The sequence below is a fragment of the Plectrocnemia conspersa genome, unplaced genomic scaffold (assembly GCF_051122295.1).
Source record: "Plectrocnemia conspersa isolate PC_06_02 unplaced genomic scaffold, ASM5112229v1 ptg000006l, whole genome shotgun sequence".
Taxonomy (NCBI): domain Eukaryota; kingdom Metazoa; phylum Arthropoda; class Insecta; order Trichoptera; family Polycentropodidae; genus Plectrocnemia; species Plectrocnemia conspersa.
In genome coordinates this window covers 18,108,569-18,124,741 of record NW_028277170.1, presented here as the reverse complement: position 1 = coordinate 18,124,741, position 16,173 = coordinate 18,108,569, and the positions used below count along the sequence as shown (strand labels likewise).

The 16,173-nt window shown below is 29.9% G+C and overlaps 1 protein-coding gene across 5 annotated transcripts in view; it reads right to left on the bottom strand.

Annotated features, from left to right (window-relative positions):
- Fhos (Formin homology 2 domain containing) overlaps window positions 1-16,173 on the bottom strand; it is a 51,812-nt gene that overhangs the window by 12,259 nt on the left and 23,380 nt on the right. For 3 of the 5 annotated variants that reach the window (XR_015809848.1, XM_088187268.1, XM_088187269.1), the window contains exons 5-6: window positions 8,068-8,277; window positions 3,566-3,675 (exon numbers count right to left, since the gene is read on the bottom strand). Coding sequence is in view for 4 of the 5 variants with exons in the window: in XM_088187268.1 (XP_088043394.1) it covers window positions 3,566-3,675; window positions 8,068-8,277 (320 nt within the window). In the remaining variant the exon portion in view is untranslated. Of the gene's footprint in view, window positions 1-3,565; window positions 3,676-8,067; window positions 8,278-12,630; window positions 12,790-16,173 lie in introns of those variants that run through there. The other 2 variants (XM_088187271.1, XM_088187272.1) reach the window with 2 other exon arrangements.

Genomic DNA, 16,173 nt, shown 5'->3' with positions numbered 1-16,173 from the left:
AAATGAAATTACAATTTAACATACGTATATTAAAGTACATAAATCGATTAAATCATAAACGTACATGATATTAAGAAATACTATAAAATCATAATCTGAGATGATTGATCAGTTTTATAATTATAAAAAATTTAGAAATTATTAAACATAAATAAATTAAAAAAATAAAGTAAATTAATAAAAGTGATCAAAACCTTTCAGCAAATGGGTCCTTATCTTTGAAAACCAACATTGATTCCAAACCATTGCAGCTATTGTAAAACACATTCTTGTTCGCGAAAGGGTCGCGGTACAGCACACTATTCATGTTAACGAATCGATCACATTTGGTAACGAGTCGATCACATATGACAGCAACACACGGTGACAATGTTGACTCTCGGATGAACGAAACGCGACTGAATAGTGCCAATGTCTCGGCCAGGACAGTCAGTCAAAAACATAGAAACTCCCACCGTTGAGACAGAGATGAAACAATCATTGTCACGTGCGACTCGACGATTGATTGTATTGCTTTTTATCGAAAACTAACGCTTTCCAAAGCAATTTCTATATATATACGTATTATATATTACGGCTGATTCCAGATATATTATAGAAAACGCTTTTCCGATGCTCTTCTTCTGCGAGAGAAAAACAAACGCATGGAAAGTATCCGTTAACAATGAGTGTGTGAAAATCGATAAAAACAAACGTTATGCGAATAGTGTGTTATTACACTGCATGCTAAGGAATAAATATCATAAAAAGACCAAGCAAATATAGTGTTAACACCTAAATTTTTTAAATAATTTGTATGTAAACCATACTTCAGGTATCTCTTCAAAATAGTCCTCATCAAATACAAAACACTTTTGCAAGCATCTTTTTCTTCCAATTGTAACACACTATTTACAAAATAAAACTTTATTCAATGATTAGGTTATACTTGGCTTGTGGTATCTAAAGGATGTTTTTAGATGTATAGAACTTTTATAGAAGATATAGAAACAAAAATGAGCAGTGTCGCTGAATCTGCGTGGATTTTTCAGACACCCGTGACCTAGGTGAAGGTAAGTTTTAAGTGCATAAGCTAAGTAATATTTCAAAAGATATCTCCAACTAATTTTATTTTATTGCGTCTCCATCATATTGTAAATTTCATTGCCAGTTTACCGATAAATGCCAAGGGGTAATAAAATGTATATGCACATAAAAGTTATATGAGATTTTACACACTCGTTTGTGTAGGATAAAAATAGACCACGCGTGATCAGACTGACCGATACATTGCAACCTGTGAATAATAAAACAGTAGGAATAGTTTTATCGATGTGTGTATTTTTTTCGGTCATCCTTTTAGACAGGCGCAGGCTTTATCCATCATACGTGCAAGCATTTGAGCGAGAGAGAAACGAAGTTATATGTTTGTTCATAAATATTTATGAATTTTTCGTGAGAGTGAGTGTCTCATAAAAACCGTGAGACATTCCCTCGACTTTGCATTGTCAATGGATGCACTAGTTGTGGATTATTTTAATAATTTCAAATATGGATGCATTTGCGAAAATGTATGGAAGCTGCGGACTGTTTTGCTGGGTTTTATGTAACTTCGTGGAAATATAAACATAGGAATCATAAAATAAGACGAGCCTTTCTTTACCCGTTTGTGTGGGTTGAAAATATACAGATTAGTAAAGGCCAAAAGTGCAATTTGCAAGTTGTAAAAATATTTAAATAGTCTCACAAGGTGAAGGTCCATAAAGTTCGATATTTTTATGGGTTGAAGCACCACTAATTGACAGCTCGAGATGTGATGTGAAAGAATACATCTCCAAATACATTGTACAACAAATATTTTACATTGTAAATAACACAACACAATAATTTTTTAATTTTATAATAATATTCCTCAAACATCGAAGAGTAATATAGTAAAAAATGAATACCAAATTTAACTCTAAATCTAAAAATAATAATGTTAGGTTAAGTTGCCCCTAATATTCTCAACGCCACATATTTTGCATCTATCTTATAATTACAGATTTTTTAAATTGAAACCACTACTTATATATATTTAAGACCATTTAATAGAATTTTAAAATGCAATTTTAAGCTATTTTAAATAATTACAATCTAATACTGCAAGCAAACACATAATCTAATAAATAATATTTTTTAAATTATGTTGAAGCGGAAATGTCGGGAAAAAAATCAGATTTTTAAAATTAAAAATAAAGTAAAATAAAAAATCCGAATCAGCGTGTACTTTTGCATATGAGTCGATTTTATCTTTGTTGCAAAAGTTTTATAAAATAATCCAATTTTTTTAGAAGTTATGATCTTTCTATTTTTTTTTAAACAAGATGATGGATCAAGTCCATAAAAAAATGTCCATTTACAAAAAATATTATGATTTTTATATGAAGTATAAAAATGAAATTACGGCAGTTGTCGTCAACCCTAAAATTAACATAATTGAGAAAAAAAATACAGATTTTTTATATTTTAATTTCTATTATAAACTATTTTCACTCTTTACATTTTTTCTACGATTTTTTATGATTTCTTTGTTTTTTTCAATAGCTGCCATTCTAAAATTAGATAATGGATCAGGACAAAGGTCAATTTAAAAAAAATTCAGATACTCTTTTTTAAGATAAGTTTTAAGCAAAAACCTTAATATCTATTATAAAAAACAAATAACGTAAAAAAACTATTTTTAAAGCTATTATTCTATATTTTATTTTATACTATAAAATGCTTTTAAAATTTATAATATTTTAATTTCTATTACAAAACTTTTTCACTCGGCTTTAAATTATATAAAATATTATTACATACAATCTTAAAATGTAATTAAAAATATTTTTTCATACTGAATATGTTAAAAAAACATTATGTTTTGCAGATTATTTTTAATTATATGAATTTGAATACAATTTAATCAGCGTTGACTTATGCATATAAATCGATTTATCTTTTTTTTGTGGTAGTTTTTTTATTATACAATATATTGCTTTTAATAGCTGGAACACAAAAAATACCTATCTGACACAAAAAATATAGTAAACACAAATACATGAACTATGTAAATTTCTAAAAAAATATTCATAATTATGACACTGTTGTTGCTAGACAACACTAATCGCTTTACAAATTTGTGTGGGTGCCGAAAAATATATATGTATATATGAAAATATTAAGAATGTCTTTCGAAGAGTTGAGGTATTGGAAGACGTCCAAGTGTTCTAAATCGTTAATGTGGAGCTCACCTGAAGGTGACTAGAGCCACTGATTGATTGAGCCTGTTTTTAATGTCATAAACGCTATTTCTGATATTTGTAACGCATTACCTACCGCTAGTGTAGAGCATTTTAAATAACAGAATTCTGAATTCACAAGCTAGATTTGTAAACCCCCAATCCCAATCAAACTAAATCTGTCCTGGCAAACTAATGTTCCTTAAAATATATTCCATTAAATTCAATTTTTTGCCATTTTTCGTGCTAGATAGATTATGGTCCTTTTCACAACTGGCATACTTCTCATTAACTGTTTTAAAAGTAAAATATAAATTACTGACTTTTCCAAGAAACCTTCTAGCTCTTCTTGCTGCTCGCTGAGCGAAGACTCTAAATCCAAATAAGGTCCATAGTCACCGTCTTTGTAAACTTGAAGGGCACTATCGTCCAACTGAAACACACAAAATCGAAAATGAATCAACTGTTACAATGAACTCAGATTACAAAATTGCTAATTGGCATAACATGTCAGCATTGATTTCGACAACCTTGCGCTTTAATTGAACAACCATAGCAACTAAATGATGAATCGTTTACAAAGTATTGTTTGTCATAAACGATCTATACACATTACAATATAATTGATCTATGACTAGAATGCTATAATTTGTCCAACTTAAAACGACACCGTACAACTGATTTACAATGTTTTGTTACAAAGGTAAATAAAAAAATTACATCGAATCAAGGTTTAACCCTTTACTCACCGAACCTATTTGAACTGACTTTTTTTGTATATATTTTGTCTCAATAAGTTATACAATTTACTTATTCTTCAATAATAATATTACATATAAATACACTTATGCCAGGATTTATGATTTTGCTTTTATCTCCCCTGCGGTCACAAAACATTGATCTTTCGTGTTTCTTAATCTGCGGAGACAGTAAAGAGTCAAAAGAGGCCATATCATATGTGGCAACATGAGTCAAAAAATAAATAATTAGTCGTGAAGTGTGAGTCAGCGCATTATCGTGGTGCAAAATGTGTCTCCATGATGATAAGAATTCATAGTAGAATATTAGGTGATAATCACCATGATATTTCATCAAACTTGACGTAATTTTTTTGTCTAATCTTTTTTTTAAATTGCGGCAATTGGATATTGTTTCAGTGTCATAAACAATCACCCACGATTCATCAACTATCATTGGAGCAATTCTAAATTAAATTTAACAGTTTTGAAAAAAATTTGACAGCTATTTATATTATCTTCGCGACACTTAAAAAATGTCTATAAATTAACTCCCTACATTGATCGATAGTATTTATGTATATATTATAGTATATGTATATTTCATCTCTGAAGTATTAAAAATATGTATACTACAGTTATGCTTATAACGTGAATTAAATACGTCAATATTTACGTTGGATGTCAAAGATGTCAAAGTCAAAATTCGTGCATATGTAATAACCGTGAAATTGAAGTTAAATTGCCATGTGATGTTTTGATTTACTATTCGTATGTATTAAATAAAACTATCATCGGCGAATATTTAATAAATAGTTATGTTACTCAGAATTGATTGATTGATAAAATTGTTTTGATTTAATAACATATTGTAATTAACGAGATTTGGATCTATAACCGTGCAAAGTTACTTTCCAGTAGTTGCAAAACTAGCCGCCAGTGTTAGTATTGCACTGACGTAGTTTTTAACATAATACTGTATAAATATGAAAGTTTAGAGTTCGTTTTCACGTCTTTTAAACGCTGTTAATATGGATATTTATTTCTACTCATTTTAAAAGTAACATTAATTAAATTTGAGTTATAAATGTTTATGTAAATATTATAAAATAAAAAATAAAAGGTCCCAGACAAGTTGGCCTAATATATGCGATTTTTTTTTTAAATGTTTAATTAAAAAAAATATGTTATACACACTTTTTATGTGTATGTACTCTCAATGATGTGAGGTAATTAAAAGTAATAATATTTAGTTTTTACAGCACTAAAAAAAATATTTGTTATATTTATTGAGATAATAAATAATGATACAAAATCGCCCTATGACCATTAAAATTCCACACAAGTACCAAACAGGTAAAAACACCTGTTCATTCAACCCTTAATATTGTCTCACAATAAATATCGACAACGAAATGAATCCGGTTTTTTGTAGTGTGAGTATATTTATAAGTATAAATAATAAAAGGGGTGACTAGGAACAGTCGAGTGATGTATAATGCACTACAAATTATTTTTTTAATATTATATTTAAATTATTTTTAATATTCTAAATCTATGCAATATCGGGAATGTGGATACCGTACGGTAATTGGAAATATTATAATCAATACAAAATATTAAAATTAATTGTTGCCGCTTGTGTGTATGTACTTTTATATTAACAAAACTGATAAATTATAATGAATAAAGTATTTTAAAATCTTACAGTAAATTTAATTTAAATTATTTTATAAATATTCTTATGAAAATAAGTAATTGACTATAATGTAATAATTTGATGACCAGATAGAATGGTTATATTACATTTGACTTTTAACAAGTGATATGTTTAAATAGATTTCCAGGGCTCTTGGATTTTTTTATAAATTAAATTTGTATGTGCATTGTTATAATTCATTACGTCTAGTTCTCTCATAACTGTAACATTTTTAAGACTATATAACTATCTATAGAATAATTGTATACAATTGGATCACGTAGTAATTTCTTTGTACACGTTCTAGCAATTGACGATGAATGTAATAATTTGGTGACCAAATAAATTCCATTTGACTTCTAACAAGTGCTTTTTATAGTAAATTGCATGCGGCTCGCGTTATCTGAGCATTGATTTTTTTCAAAATTAATTTCAGTCCAGCTATATGTCAATACGTGACATTATATCACATGATATGGATAACAAGCGGTTCGGCGCCGCTAGTTAGTATGCACACAGGAAGCCCTAGTGCGCCAGGTTTCACATTTGTAACATGTTTTCACCAAAGGATTACTGGACACGTTTCTAGCGACTGTGACACAAATATAGAACGGAATCGATGAGATTAGCATATATTAAATATACATTATTATTGTATAATTGCTTATTTTTTCTTTTAAGGCAAAGTTAGTTGTTGTTTATTTTTTTGTGCAATAATTGAGATCGTCAGATACAATTTGTATATGATAGTTATACGAAAAGTTGGTCCAAGGGATGCGAAGAGAGAAGCGGCAGATTCTGCGATGCTATGGATTGAAGTTCGTACCAACTTAGTTGGTCCAAGTTCTTAACAATGTCTCTCACTAGTTCATCTTCCATCTCCAAGATAGATACTGATGTCGGGAGACCGTCAATACTAATTATGATTGTGGTCAAAAACGGAAGAGACAAACTATGTGAAGCATTGAATCTATAGTCCATCCAAGATGTTAACGCTCATCATCGTTGTGTTGGAAATAAGGATGCGTGTACGCATGCATGCATACATACACAGTTTTCCGCGAATTTGTTTACACCGGTGGGAGAACGTTACCAATACTAAATCAGTGTTTTTCAGTTAAATATGTATATAAATAAACAAAATAAGTAAGAAAGTGATATTTTACACTTTCCTCGACAAATTAAATTAAAAAAGTAAAAATTAATTGCCCTTGTAATTTCACATGGTCACCCTATTATATTTTCTCACCAATACTGTGACAATGAGCGTTCATATCTTGGACGGACTGTACCTGCTGGTAATGAGCCGGTGACCATAAGGAGCAAGTGGAAACATCAGAGATTCCTTTAGCTCTTAAAGTTATTACGTATTGCACTCAGAAATGGATGTTTAAGTGTGCATACCAGTACAAGTGTCTGAGGAAGTGATCGGTGAAACGGCCGAGTTTTAGAACAAATTACCGTTGGCCGCTAGAGCAGATTAAGAACAACTGTTTGGATGGTAATCGCAAATGCACGCGTTATCCTTTCTCTAAGAATTTGTGAGAGATATTATCAATCTGATTCATAGCGAATACCTTCCCTTAAAATGCAAAAAGATTTTCTCACTGTAATGTTCCACTTCAACCATTTTTCTTAGACTATTAAAACCCGTCTTTTTATATCATATGACAGTGTATAAACAATTAGCTATGTTTGCTAAATAAAGTAATAAAATAAAAAAATAATTAAATCAAGAAGGAGGAAGCGTCTGAGCAGAAGGCAAAAAATATTCCTCAAAAAGAGAACGAAAATAGTCCGTGAAACCTTCAGCAATATTTTGTATGTCTATTGCATTCGGCGTTGACTGAGCAGCTTTAAGATTTTTTAAAGATATACGAATAAAATCATAAAGAACAATAATCTATCTGATGAAAGGCTAAATATTCGCCATGACACTCACTATATTCTGACTTACTTTTAAATGTATAAATGTAGTGAAGCTCTGGAATAAAATAATTTCAAGACAATATATGCAGATTCTGTACTTCCCACGGTAGTTTATTTTGGTATCTCATTTCCAGTATCAGTCTCATCATTGGCCAACTTCCAAAAAGCAATGCATGCAAAGAATCGCTTCCGGTCGCTTCGATGCATTGATCAGTTCGGTATTATTAAAACGACGTTGCAAGAAAACTCACACCGAGGTGTACAGGTCGCAAAAGAAACCATTGTGTAATATGATAATATGAAAGCAAATTTTCCGGTTGCACCGCGGCGCAGAAATGCATCGCTCGAAGCGTAAAGTTTATTTTAGAAATCTAGACTATGAGTGCTATTTTAGAGGTGTAATAAAGAGACGCGTCGTCTGGTGATATGGATTTTTTGTCGCTTTGCTATTGTGACTCACCTTTTGTGGTGCTCCTAGTAGGCGGTGCAAGGCAGGTAGCTGGCAGGTGAGAGGAAGTAGAGTGCTGAAGGTGTACAAGATGGATTTGCCAGGAACTGTTACCTCACTCCAGCATCGGAAAGGATCTGTGTCGTTCACGTAACGCACTCGACAAGTCATCTCCTGTCTAGTCAACTTGAGTTCGACCACCTGCTCCTCTTCAGCACTTATCTGTAACAAAAATATAAAGAAATCCATTTAGTTATAACGATGCTTAAAGAAGGTGTATCCAACTGGCTGCCTGCGTATCAAAACTATTGAATAATATTTTTTAACTGAAGAAATAAAATTAAAAATATCGTGACATAAAAAAGACTAACGATATATTTTATTGAAAAAATTGCAAAAAAAAACTAATACTTACAGGTATTGTGTTTAATTGCTTCAAAATTTATTGAATTGCAAGAAATGTGACGTATACAAAAACTATTTCGATAAATGACTTTTCATTCATTAGTCAAAACAAGTTATGTGATAGCAAAACTGAATGTATTATTTATTTATTTTGCTGCATTAAATCTAGTTGTCAAATTACCGATAATACAAACTATAAAAACTCTTTGCATCGCTACTTACTTTATTAAGCCATATATTTATGCACTGATATATAAAATACAAGCTCAATGTTCTGGTTGACCCTTTGAGCGATATCGCCGTACATGTACGGTGGTCGAACTTTCACTGTTTTGAGGTACCCCAAATAGGTTTATATTTACATATATATGTATATCTGACGGAATAATAAATAAAAAACATTATATTTATATAATACTTTTTTTTTAATTTGATTAAATGTAAATGATTTCAATAGAAAATAATATCAATAAGTTGAAAAGTATGAAATAAATAAACATAACAAAAAAATATTTTATATTAATTTTTTAAAATATTAAGAGTCTCTGAATTGATATAAAAAATATCCACAAAAAGTGTTAAAATAAGTCATTTGAACATATTAATAAATTTAAATAATAAAAAAATTACAAAACAGTAGTAAAATATATCAAAGCAATAAATCATTGAGAATCGCCGATTTTTTTTTTATAATTTATCATAAATCTAATATTAAATAATCAAAAAAAATAACAACAGAAATAATTATAAAAAAAATACGTAAAATTAAATCATTATTGTTTTTGTATAAGAATTAAAGTTGTAATCAACACATTGGTAATATGAGTTACACTGTAGTCAAAAATAAATATTAAATTATAAATACTGCCTCTGATCATTTTTATCAGGCGATGCGGCCCAGAAGATCCAAAATGTTGGATATCACAATTGATTTAGAGAAAGACAAAATAAGATAACGACTACATAAACTTGTGAAAGTAGAGCATAAAAAATAATGCAACAAGGGAGCAAATCATGGAAGTATGATAAACATAGAATATATAAGTCAAGAGTGTCATTCAACAAAATGAAGATGTTCTTTTGTTGCAGTTGACAATGGGACATTGTCGAATGCGAAATCCTCAGTGTCTCTGACTGCGTATTTTATCTACGAATAAATAAGCAATAAAAGTACTATATAAATAAATAATATTTTACAAAAATTTAAGGTACAGTGTCTAACATTTGATACACCAGTATTTAATTAGCAATTACATAATGCAAAAATCTAATTATTAAAAAATAAATTAATCTATTGTTTAATTTTTTGGTGGATGGGCTTTGTATGTTTGTCGTTGATAACAAAACTACGGTTACTCTTTACATATACTATCTGACTCATCAATACTGCTACTTTATTCAAAGTCGTGACGAAGTCTTAACAAAAAAGTGTAATGTTTATGAGGCGAGATAAGAAAGTGGCTTTAAGTTTCTGTTGGCGTTATTAAAACAAAAATGTTTTATTCACTGATAGATGTACACCGCACAAACTACATAAATATATAATATACTACATATCCGGATAGTGACAATAAAATACCATAAAAGCGGTACAGGTGTAATTGAGTTCCGATTGTCTGTGAAAATGAAAGATAACCATGGGAAAATCTATCTAATGCGAGCTCAATTAACATGTGCTGTAAAAACAGTAACTATAATAGCATTTAGATGGAAAACAGTATATGCGTATGGTACATTTATCAGGGATAACAAAAACGTTAAAGCTTGAGAAATTTCTCAAATTTCATATGAAAGGCGAAGTGTTCTAGATTTCCTTCGAAAGCTTTATGGTTTATGATACATTTAGCAATCTATATGCTTTCATTGCTTTGCGATTTAACTAGTAGTAAGTCTTGTTTTTATGATCAATACAGTCAATCTAATTTATACATAAAGTCACAATGAATCAAATTCGAGTTCTACTGTAAATAACTGAAGTTGAACCTTTAAATTTTTTTTATGAAGTAGAGAAGAATATTGAAATGGTATATTTAAGTGACTAAAAAACTTTGATTTGAATCTAAACCTATAGGGAAAGGATATTTTTGTAGATAGATTTTTTAAACATTTTTAAGACACGATAAATACTGTAGTAAGTATACAAGTAACTTGTTCTAAAGATAAGAATATCTTGTAAATATCTCAGCTATGTTTATTAGCCAATTGCTCTGTCTTCTTGTTTCAAAATAGGAGCTATTCAAAATAATAAGAAATCGTAACTTTTATAAAAAAAAAAACCAAGATATAAAATGTTTTTTTTTTTTCAAAATGATAATTTTTACTTTTATTTTTAATCTGTTTATATTTTGAATAAATTTATAGAAATTAAAATCATTACTATATTTTTTATATTTATCAGTCAATTGGAGTAATGATACGTATATCGAACGTATATACATATCGTGTGCTTTAGAGCAAATAGTAGGGGCTAAAGGCTAAGCTTGCCATCCCCTGATTGTGTTAATACAAATAATAAGTTTTTTTTAGTATCATATTGTCACAGTCGGAGTCGTAAAAAATCGACCGACTCCAATTTCTGTTTAACCCTTTCCACCCCGACCAACGTTTTTTTTAATTGCTCCTCGTGCGCTATGCGTTTTAAGTCGGTAATATGCAGTAAACAAAAGTTATTATGCACTTAATCAAATACCCAACAACACCCGACTGGCCACCGGCCGGCTTGGTCACGCATTACCACGTATAATGGCGCGGCACTAATCCAAGCGAATGACATTCAGTGTCATGTTTCTACACTGGCCATATTTATATATGACATATTTCGCTAGCACAACATCTAGCTCGCATCCTGTCATAAAAATTCAGAACCCGACAACATTTCCAATATGTATAGAAAAATCACGTAAATTGTATACCAAAAATTACTTACTTTTTGTTGTTATTTACATGAAAATAAATAATGAAAAATAAATTTAATATCATTTTATCAAAATTATTTAATTCAGAGTCGGAGTTGGAGTCGGGGAAAATTACCAACGACTCCATAGCTCTGGATATAATGAAATTTGACGACACTACAACTGACATAGTTTTAATCGTGTCTAAAAATAGCTTTTGTAAATACCTCGGCAAAGCTTGTTAGTCAGCCTAAATATGTTAGTAGAAAACTTTGTTTAAAAATAAAATAGAAAAAGGTAATTTTAAAATACAAATTAAAATAAAAAAACAGATACATAAGAAACAAAAAAATCGTTACATATTAAAGAGCTATTTTCTAATAGATAGTATTTTCTAATGCATGACTAGCTCAAATAAATTAAATGATAGAATATGAGTTCATATTTAAAAAAATATTAGATATTTATTTACACTAAAAATATTATAACCGTGGTATAAATAATTGATTATCAATTAAAAGCTTTTAATCAGCTTTCAATTTTATTTTTTTCACCAAATAATTTTAATTTATTTATTTTTAATAATCAGGAGTAATTAATATAAAAATAGAATAATAAAAATATTTTTATTTACATAAGCAACATATTAAAAAAATGATACCCAAAGGTTTTCATTAATTTATTTTAAAATAAATAGATTTAATTTTCACTCATGTTTCATTAAATTTTTTGAGTAAAAGTTAACTAATTTTTTTAAAAGGATAGAACATTTATTATATTATATGATATGAATATTTAAGGCTATCTGTTATTTGTTAATTTTTACATGACAAATAGTTTATCTAACTAATTAAATGGTAATCATATGAATAGAATTAATCCATAGAACTGGAATCTCTTACTGTATCATCCATATTTATAAAATACTTTTAGGGTAGAAAATAATATATGAAGCTTTATATGTACAGTCATAATCATAATCGATTATTGAAATATGTACTTAAAAATGTAATAAATTATTTACAATAGTATCTGAATTTGTATCATAGAGATGACACTGTATATGTTTCATATTGGAGTAGCTGTATCAATTTGTAGCTCAAATAAATTTACTGGAATTCGTCCTATATCGATGAATGCAAATTTGATCATAAAACAGACAAAGACAGGTTCTGAAGGAGTCTGCTTCTTGTGTTTTATAGTCTTAAGCACGCGAGTGCAAAAAAGCGTCAAATAGAACCGAAAGAATTTATAGAAAATATTGTCTATTAATTACCCTTAGCTTGGTCATGGCTAGGATGGTGCGCAAATGTTCATGGTTCATCCGAGCTTCATCTTCGATTAACTTCCTACCGAAGAAGAATGACGACCAGTGGTCGTCGACCGTAAGAGTCGGAGCGCACGACAAAACTGGCCTTGTGGACCTCGACTCAACCGCTGCGGTGACCATCAATTGGGCGTGCGAAAAACCAACACCAAAATACCCGTTAACTTACTACATTGCTAAAAAAAATGTGACATGATCTTATTAAGTGACTGCATCCAAAAAATTAAGATGAACAAATTTTTAAGTAAAATTAGGAACTGGTTTCAAATATTTTTTTTTGTATTATCGTCTGAAATCATATAAGGACCCCAACGCAAAAACAAGTTTATTTGTGTTTTCAGTCGACAATATATAATATATTTATTTCAGTTCTTAGACCATGGTCTCTTACCTGCTCAACTAGTTTTAGTGAATGTCTGTATTGAGAAACATAACCATTTTTTTTATAATTTTTAAGTTTTTTATTTAATTTATCAGTGTTCAATAAAGGTATCTATTTTGAAATCACGAGTTGCGGACAAACCATGGAGCATTTGACGCATTTGAAATATTTTGTTGGGTCTGAAGTTTCATTTAGTATTTAAATGTCTTAAATATGTATTTCTAAGCCGGAGGAGTATATGTTTCCGCGTGTCTCATTATTAATATATAAATTAATAATTATTTTTTAATATAAATTTGAGGAGATATAGTTTTGCTAAAGTAATGTTAACCTTTTAATTATTTATAAAAGATATCTAAGAAATTTTAAAATTAAATGTGAGACCTAGGTATTTAACAGTGTCTTTCTGAGCTATAAGTTTATTAAACATTGTAATTTTAGCTAACTTGTCAATACATATATTTATTTTTTTATCATATAGGCTATTTTAAGAAAAGATCATGGTTCGCCTAGCTAACAAAGAGATTCGATATTCGCAAGATATATTTTTTAAAAAAGTTTCATGGCGATACAACGAAAACTACAATAGTTATCGTGCTTCTGAATAATAACAAAATTATCTATTTTAATTTATATAATAGAATGTTTTTTACTTTTTTCGATTGCGATTTTTTATTTTTTTTTAATAACTGCTATTTTAAAGCAACATAGCGAATCGGTTGGATACGAACTTAGCTGAGATATTAACAATATCTATCTTTGGCAGTAAAAATACGATGAGAAACAATATGTTAAATTCTTTTTTATATCGTTTAAACTACCGTAAAAGTGTTAAACATTTGATAATCTATAATGTTATATTATTTTAAATTAAAATAGTAACACTGGTAATCCATTTGCATATCTAATTGTATTTGTTATAATCGCATGTGTACATATGAGTCAATTTATATTATATAACAAAAAAATGCCTCATCTTATGCAACTGCGACGTAATTAGAGCATTGTATTTCGTTATTTTTATATGTGAAAAGTGATGTATGGAATGTTATTAAAAATTATCTTTTGCGTTAATCTTGTCTAGAATACTAAACATTTTGTCACGGTTAACTTTTTAATTGTTACATTACGTCGATTTGTTATTATACATATTTTTTAGTAGTAGTTATTTGAAAGATGTGCTGCAATTATATTGCAATAGATCGAATATTTGATTGTACCATGTAAACAAATATATTGGTCACCCAACGCCAGAGGGGCTTCGCATGGACTCCAGATTGTCAGGGTCGGCGCAGGTAGATACCTAATTTATACGAAAACATTTCAGGTCTAGCCACGAGACCGATGATGGATGACGCGTTTTTTTGCAAGAGTTGATTTTGATTCTTTGATTATGAATTTGCATACCTGTCGAAAGTTTCGACCGAGCTTAAAAACTCATTGTCTCATCGAATTCCACTGCAACTTTATTTTTAAGCGCTTGATATAGAACGATTCTATATTGTGAAGGGTGGAAACTATATAATACATTCATATCACATACAGCTATTTATGATTTTATTTTTAGACCAATTCCACTCAAAGTGTTTTGAAAATATAGCTTGCATCCAGACTTCATTGCTCCTGAATTTTTTTTTACGAAAATATTGTAAACTAGATTAATGAGTAAATAGTAATTTTGGAGCAATAACGCATTAGTAACAACGAGCTTTAAATAAAATAGGTAAAAATATAATTTATACCCTAATTAAATAGATTTATAATATCTAACCTATATGTTTTTTTTTATTGTATATACATTGTACATATGTAATATGTATATACAATTCTAACCCTAAGTTCGGGCCAGGTGAAACAGCGTGCAACAGGATTCCTCGCGAATCTCCACAACTCGGCTTCTGATCTTATACTTTTCGTCGACTTCAAATCGAATAAGGTCAACGGCGTAAAGTAACAACAAAAAAACAATCATATTCGAATGATCCACTTTCAAGACGTAATGTAAAATTAAAATGTGGAAGTAATCAATTTCTACGTCCATCCAATCTGAGATTTAGTGAAAATTCTATACCGTTATCAATAATATATGTTTTCAACCGAACTAATGATAATAAAACGTATAATAATGCTTAAAATAATATTTAGAGACATCTGTTGATCTTTATATTATTTATTATTATTAATGGTGCGTAACATTGCTAAGCTCACACTCGGCGAAAATACATATGCTAAATTTATAAATTATGCACGCAGCCAGTAGATTCCGCAAGTATCTTTGGATGCTCGCAAGAGAAAGTGTATTAACTTAGTTTATAAGCAAAAATATGTCACCTGTAAAAGGTACTTTTTGAATCCATTTTCATTTATTTTACATTTAAAGTTACAAAGGAAGCTCCCTGCATGTAGCTTTAAATGTAAAAAAAATGAATGTGGATTCAAAAACTCAAAAATACACATTTATTGGCTTCACTTGAGCTGCTATCCCACCGGGACGACTCGGACGTAGCCAGCAACGTCTCCGTACAAAATGTATGGACGACTTAGACTTGGCGACGTCACCAAGCCGTCGCCAGGTCAGATACACGCCATGCATTGCGCCTGGAGACGCCGTGGCGCCCCGGATTGATAACGGCCTTATACGACCGCACACGTTTGGATTGCGGTCAAAGATTTTTAATAATCTTTCGCGACGTTTACTAATTTAACACAAAGTTTACATGCATTTTTATATACCTATTTTTAACCCTTTGAACCATAAAGGCCGATAAACCGGCATGATTTGATGAGACATATACCCTAATGGCCGATTTACCGGCATCGACATCTATTTTTATTTCCCTACGAAAAAATACGATACGATTGCATATACACAGATAGATTTTATTCTTCAGTGAATATTGCAGAATATTTGCAATAGAAGCATGGCACGATGTTATGTGGAACCACAATGTCAAACAGAAAAAGGTAGATACCTAATTCATACGAAAACATTTCAGGTCTAGCCACGAGACCGATGATGGATGACGCGTTTTTTTGCAAGAGTTGATTTTGATTCTTTGATTATGAATTTGCATACCTGTCGAAAGTTTCGACCGAGCTTAAAAGCTCAT